This window comes from Dufourea novaeangliae, unplaced genomic scaffold, assembly GCF_001272555.1.
Source record: "Dufourea novaeangliae isolate 0120121106 unplaced genomic scaffold, ASM127255v1 scaffold170, whole genome shotgun sequence".
Taxonomy (NCBI): Eukaryota; Metazoa; Arthropoda; class Insecta; order Hymenoptera; family Halictidae; genus Dufourea; species Dufourea novaeangliae.
This window is the reverse complement of record NW_015374081.1, coordinates 316,062-323,295: the sequence shown is the minus strand read 5'-3', so window position 1 is coordinate 323,295 and position 7,234 is coordinate 316,062. Positions and strand designations below refer to the sequence as shown.

General features: G+C 45.5%; 1 protein-coding gene across 1 annotated transcript; it reads left to right on the top strand.

Annotated features, from left to right (window-relative positions):
* The first annotated feature begins 590 nt into the window (after positions 1 to 590).
* Positions 591 to 3,137, top strand: LOC107190635. The gene is made up of 7 exons (XM_015579470.1): positions 591 to 713; positions 871 to 974; positions 1,072 to 1,164; positions 1,243 to 1,374; positions 2,144 to 2,258; positions 2,515 to 2,743; positions 2,977 to 3,137. Exons 1-7 carry the CDS (start codon positions 591 to 593, stop codon positions 3,135 to 3,137), a joined length of 957 nt encoding a protein of 318 aa, XP_015434956.1.
* Positions 3,138 to 7,234: the final 4,097 nt, after the last annotated feature.

The following is a 7,234-nucleotide window of genomic DNA, read 5'->3' as shown; positions in this document are numbered from 1 at the left end:
TGGTAATTTTTCAAATATAAAAAACAATGACACCGTACCTATGTACTATGTACCTAATTTCATTGACAAGGTGTACAAAAAGCGAACCAGAAATGTTTCGCGTGATTTCGTTGATAGTAGAACAACGCCGCGAGTTCAAGTTAACGACGATGAGTACCGTGTGCGCTAGATGTTTTTTTTCTCTTTCATTTGTTTCGTTTCGTCTCTGCGTCGCGGCGACCGATTTCGAAAGAGATCTCCATCGAAATCGACGCGTCCAAATTAAGGGTTAGTCGCAGAAGAGAGCTTCGCGCTTGCAAATTGTGCCGTTGACCCCGTTTCTCGAGCTTCCTCTTTCTCTCCTGTTTCGTTTTTAAACGTACGTAGATATACGTATTTAGATGTGTGGACATATGTAGATACGTATGTATGTATGCATGGTACGTCAGTTGTGTCGTCGAATCGGATTAATTAAACGCGAATTTAATGAAACGTTAACCCGCAACGTGATTCCAAAGCTGGAGTATCGGGATATACACGCCAGACCGGAAGGATTCGCCAGAGCTCACCGAGGAATCGATAACGACGAAAGATTGGTGTACCGATGAAAAATGGCGAACGAGTTGTCCCGGAGGATTAAATATGCCATGGCGCATTTGTCGCACAAACAATACGTCTCCCTACTGGCTCGACCTAACTGGAGAAGAATTCAAAGAAGGAACCTGAACATTCTGGTGAGCGAACTTGCGCGTGACATACAGACCGACACGTCGAGTCTGTTCTCCACGAAATTTTCTAACTGTTCGCGATACCGTTTCACCGAGTTTCATTTAACCACCAACGTCCTCCCCGGTGAATAATTAATCCATCGAACGATCGTACCTTTTGCAGACGAATCCGTTTACGACGCGTCGAGCAGCCCTGAAAGCGCGGGCTTCGAAGCGCATCAAAATCATGGCTCGTCCGAGATACGTCAGCGAAAAATACGATCCAGAGTGAGTAGCTGCGGATTCTATCGATATTACCGATGATCGATCGACGGACACGTCCTACACGATTACTAGACTAGAGATCGGTTTCGTTTTCGCGTAGGACAGCGCCACCGTCGTATCCACGAATCCATCCGAAAACTCTCGCGGCTAAGAGCAACAAACGCATCATAGATTTGGCGCTACCTCGTAAAAGGTGAGTTTTATTGAATTAAAAACAGCCTAAGACCTCCGATAGAAAACTCTTTTAACGAATTGCTCGTTTCACTGTCAGATTGCTACTGTCTAACATGCGATTCCAGACAAGCGGCAACATAGTCGAAACTCTGTGGAAGGTTCAGAACTCGCGATACCGAAGGTATCGATACTTTTGCAATATCAGGCAACAACGAGAGGCGAGAAAAAGGTAAGTAAGGGCGAAAGACCCGTCGAAGACGACACTTGCTCTCGATCGCTCCTCGATGAGATACGAACCGTGGAAAGTTCGGCGCACACGTGAAGCTGGACTCTCGAGGAGAAAATGGAAAGGGAATCGCGTTTTTTCCAAGGGGAAATCGCGGGAGAACGGGAAAACGACACGTAATCGGATTGTCCTTGGAACATTTCGCACTTGCGAACACGATCTCGTAAAGCCGGATTCGGATATCGCGGAGAAGCGGTTCCATTCTCTCGAGGACGGTGATCGCAACGCTCGGACTCGATGTTTTACCATTAGGGTTCCGCCTTCCGCCGCGTAGTACGCCGTATCGACGTGCAACGTGTGTTCAATTACAAGAACGACGAACGCGGTATTTCACGAATTCCCCTTTCGGCAAACATTCAAGCGGGGCATTCAAAGGGGCTCGAATATCGACTTTCCACGTAGCGGTCCTATTATCACAGACACCGGACTGCAATGTTAAACTTTGCACGAGACTCGTTGCGAATAGTTACCAGACAGGAGTACCCTGAACGTAATTATTATATTAATAGTGCCCCAAGGGTGTCCCGGATATTCGCAGCAAACAACCCGAAGCGCCGTCCGTTGCTCTCACCTCGACCCTGCTTGCTCTCGATGCAACCCGTTTATTCGCTTTTCCTTTATTTGCAGAGACTGTAACACGTTCGTTCGAAATCATTGGACAAATTCAATTTGTATAATATCCGTTAACGTTTCCACGAATGTTTCTTCGCAGACAAAGGATCATGGCAAAGTTGCGCAGAGCTGTGAAGCCTGAAGAATGGGAACAGCACTTGGAGTCGATGGACAGGCTGTCTACTCCGAAAATACCACCCAAACCGAAACTTTTCGTACGTGAGAGTTAATGTACATTTCCGTGCTCCGGAAACACGTCTCGTCGATTGTTCGGTTCCCGAGGGGATTATTCGTAGACACGATTCCGTCTCGGTCAGGAGGTCTCGTGGCTCGGTAACAACGCGGTAGAACGGAGAAAGAAGCGTTCGCGATACGCTAATCCCGCAGAGACGAAACAGATAATTAAAAAGTCGTCGTTAGAAAAGTTCGTTTGAATGACGGCGATCGATACACACGGCTCGTGAATTGTAGGGCAGAAAAAGAAAATGGAGGCCGGTGAACGTACGGAGAATCGAGGAGCTGTCGACACCGACGAGCAGAGACGTGCCGGAACCCAGGGATCCGTTCGCGGTGCCAGCGACCGCTCTTGTTTACAAGATCAGCAGACGCCTGTCGAAGATCGCGAAATCGAAAACCCCCTCGGAAACCGCCCCACCCCGGATTCCGGGCAAAGTATCCCCGGCTGCGCTCAAAGCCAAAGGTAAGTAGACACTTACCTGCATTCTTCTTAACCGCAAACTTTCCACTTATCGGATCCGCGACGTCGCTATTCAACCTACCTACCTATCTATCGTTTCGTCTAGGACAAGTAAACAACCTGAAAAATTTACAAATTTACCGGTGACAATGAATTAATTCCCCTTTGAACGCGATTCGTCCGTCTTAAGGGCGAGTATCAGAGCGACGGGATGCATACCCTCTTTAATTTCGCAGCTACCCCAAGGTTGATAATCTTGGCGAAACCAGCCGAACGACCCGCAGGAATGGAGACCGACGTCAGAGAAAACGCTTTCACCGTGTCGCCGACAGCGTTAACGGCCAAGTGCTCGAAACGGCTGAAACTTTTGGCCAGGCCGAAAATCTACAAGAGATGAAACGCGTGCGTCGCGCCAAGCTTTTCCTTTTCGTATCGCGATTTGTCCGTGTGTCGTCGTGCATATGTCATCGTCCGTGTTAAATACAATATTCATTGAAAAAATACGTCGCCGCTGTCATTGATAGTTCAAGTCTATCCATCCTGACTCTATTGAATTTACTGCGAAATGATACGCAACTCGGACAACCGAGCAGGAGGGAGTACATACGACAATACGTCGCTCGACGATGGTACCGTTCAATGAGAATCGCGATACAATATTATTATTGATTTATTTGTTTAATAGGGCGATGCGAACGAACAGGCGAAAAACTAGGTAGCAAGGCGGGCTGTAGACGAAGGTATACATACATCGTATGTATACGATCGCGACAGTGACACTCGGAATATACTAGGCGACGAATGGAATGTAAATGCAAAGGGGGGTCCGGGTTAGGTTGAGACCCAACGGAATCCTCTCACGATTCCGTCCACGTTCGGTAATTTCTCTCTAGCTGTTCTCTCCGTTTTCCAACATTCGTCGCCTCGATCCGCCTTCCCCCTCTCGATTTCGTTGCACTGGCCATCAGGGTCCACGGAAATTCTCGCACGCCTCTACACGGTGAACATTTTAACCGTGTAGACTAACAACTTAAACCAATTATTGAACGGATATTCTGGATCCGCGAACTCAAATTCTACCCGTGATATGTCGGAGGATGAACATTGGTTATCGAAAATCCACGGAACTCTACGGTCAACTTCTGCCTTTCGTATGTTATTTCAGTTTGATGATCAACGTACATATCGCTCATTTGCTGCAACAATAACATATCTAACTAAAAATTTACAGTTTTTCAGTTATTAGTATAGAAAGAATCATAGAAACATCGATCGATTCACACACACGACGTTCAGTTATATGTATATGCGTGTTACTTCGGTGAAGAAGTAACCCGGAGATCGTATCGTATCGTCGTCAGTTTGTCTTGCGTTAACGGCGCACGCATGTCGGACGTTGGCAGAGCCGGTGAACCGTTTTCTACATACAATATGGGAACGGTAGCTGCGAGCGAAACTCTCTAATAAAAGAGAAAAGTTCAGCCCAGATATTCGTAATATATGAGAACCCGTTCACTAGCCAGCGTGAGAGTGAATTGCCAAAAGTTCCTCGATTCGATTCTACATATATGTCCGCCTTCTGCCAACGATGCATGTGGAACAAATCCACGTATCGAAAGGACGTTAGGAGTAAAATCTATTCTACATTGTACACCGCATTAACACTTTCCCACTTTAATCAGGCTGACGGGCCATCGCGTGAACCTATCAAATCTTTTGACGTCCAGAAACTCCTTCCGGCTTCGAAGCACAAGCTTGCAATCAAAAATCAAAACATTAATATAAATTGCCATAAATTCAAGTTCAAGACACAGCCCACTCGGATACGAGTTGATTATTATATTTAGTTTTACTCGATTGATGATACTTGCTCCAGTTGTGTTTACAGTTGTGTTTTCACGGAATCGTTCTCGGCAACTTTTCATCTTCGTAATCGGAATCAGAATCAGAATCGGAAGCATCTTTGGCACGGCGGTTTTACATATATTATACGACGTTGAAAACTTTTTTCACGGTTGATCAAGAAAAGAACGTAAGCGGACGGAAATCTAATTTTCCGCCATGCCAACTTCTTATACTTGCGCGTTCGACCGATTCCGATCCATCTAATAAAGCTAGTTTGTTCACACCACTGTGGTTAACAAATCGCCAACGTCGAAACGCAATAACGTTAACAGTTATATGTATGCGACCACGGTATCATCGACCTCAGGATTTCAGTGAACGTGCGGCAATTCTGGTACGTACAACTTTCAACGACGATATGTACACCGAAGGACACGTACTTATAATATCTGTAACGCGTGCGGCAACGTAACAGGTGCAGAAACGCCTGAAATGTCGTAATTAAAATTACTGCAATTCCTTTCGGGATTAACCATTACTCTTCGGACGTGCAGAAACGCGATTTATCGTACAAAATCAGTCAAGCTACGAACATTCTATGCTGAAATATTAAGAAAGTTATGAAAGTTTCGCAGGACATAGTCACCGTAGGATCGAAATACAATAATAATTGCAGTTCTTACAGAATTTCGAATATCGAACTTTCGGATATTTTGGTGAATCCGACACCACTCGTTGAATGCTTATTGCATCGCACAATTGTGATATTGTCGGTGTCTCGTAACAACCCCCCACAGCCGAGGACTTGTCCCGCTCTGACGACGTGGAAAGAAGCGCGGAATATTTGGCAAGGAAAGCGCGATAAATTAGTTACACGTTACCACGTTACGTCAAACACTCGCGAACCTCTAACCGGCGAGCACTTGAATGTTGGAGCCCGGCGATTGGGCGGGCGATAATCTCGAGTACCATGTATTAAATTATTATTCATATCCCGGAGCTCGGCGAACGCTTCCTCTACTTCGTTCTTTTTCCATTTCAGGCAGGAATTTCTACGCGAATAGCTAGCTACATGCTGTAGCATCGCGAAACGACATCGAGTTGTGGCATTTTTCTCGGAAGATGATCGAAAAGGGATCGGATAGACAACGTGAACGCCGCGAAATGTGATCGATATAACTTGTACTATACATACACGGCATCGGACGTTATTCGCGTAATCTGTAAAATAGGTAACCGAGCACGCCCCTCTTGTTCGTTCGTTCCTTCCCCATCACCGTGAACGATAGAGTAAAGGCAACGAACTGTTAACTAAGAAACAAACTGTTAAACTTTTATTCGAACGTTACCATGAATGTGATTCGATTGTGAGCAAGCGGTTCTCGTTCACGGGTTAGAAAGAGATACGAGGCGAAGTACGAACGTGGTTTCCGATCGACAGACAATAGCTACGACGTTTTGTAGGCTACAACTTGTATCTCGTGGAAATTTGTCACGATGTTGTAAAAACATCGATACTACTTATTCTGTTGCGTACTCGAAGCGATAGTCTAGAGCACAAAGTCGTTTTAACGCGTCAGGCCGGAACAAGGTTAAGGAAATAATACCAAAGAAACTGCAAAACGTACGAAAATACGGTTGTTAATCCGATCACGACCGACACAGGATGGTGGACAGACTTGTCGTTGAAATTTAATCTCCGCGTGGAAAGGTCGCACGGCGCAGTGTAAGTTACCGAGGAGGCTCGCAATCAGCTCGCGTGCGCCCTGCCCGACACGATAACGCTAACGTTCGAGGCTTAACCGAAGGGAAATAAAGACAAACGACGACATTCCGTGCGGATTAAACATTAACAGCGGAACGACACAACACGGTACCTATGTATATGTATATCGGTATTTGTTGTCGGTTCTCTCGCGCATTCCGAATAGCTCTCCTCCTCTCGCTACGTCTAAGTCTAAGTAGTCTGTTTTTCCGAATTAACCAGAACAGCCACCGTTGACACCTGGATAACAGTAAGTACTTACGTTTCATTAGGAGACAATTCGGGACTCGATTCGTCGACAGTGGCTTACGCTTCGAGTAGACGTGAATCACGGAATACGATCAAGTATGTAACGCGAATGAATCGTCGACGAGCGAACGCATTTGGGCCAATTTAGAGTAAAAATCTTACACAGCTGTTTCGACATCCACCGGTACCGATGGAAACTATTTTCCCTCCGTCGCGCTTTCCATCCTTAACGAAAAAGGAGAAACAGAAAATGGGAAATGAACGAAAGAACAGAACAGAAAAATATCAACAAGAATCGGACAAAGATAAATCGGGTACCGTCAGGGGGATACAAAATAGTGGCAAGACGACAGACAGTTCTATCGTAACGGTGACCGATCGTTCCGGAACAAATCTTATTTATCGAGAACTGCACCCACTTCGATGGTCGGTTCTGGTCTCATCCGACCTGAGAAACGTACACCTTCTAACAGAAATAATTGCAATTTTTTTTTTCTTTCAGGAGGTATTCAAAAATATTTCTTTATCCAACAACCGCCGTCCATATACATACTGGTTAGGTTAGAATATCAAATTCTCGAAATTGAGAAGCACGAATCACGGCTCTAACGTTAACGAAATGCCCTCTTTATAAT

Excerpts from the sequence above, each read along its gene's own strand:
- LOC107190635 (XM_015579470.1), top strand. The coding sequence starts at position 591 with ATGGCGAACGAGTTGTCCCGGAGGATTAAATATGCCATGGCGCATTTG. Across the intron at positions 975-1,071 it reads AGCGAAAAATACGATCCAGA|GACAGCGCCACCGTCGTATC; the intron begins GTGAGTAGCTGC and ends GTTTTCGCGTAG. Across the intron at positions 2,744-2,976 it reads GGCTGCGCTCAAAGCCAAAG|CTACCCCAAGGTTGATAATC; the intron begins GTAAGTAGACAC and ends TTAATTTCGCAG.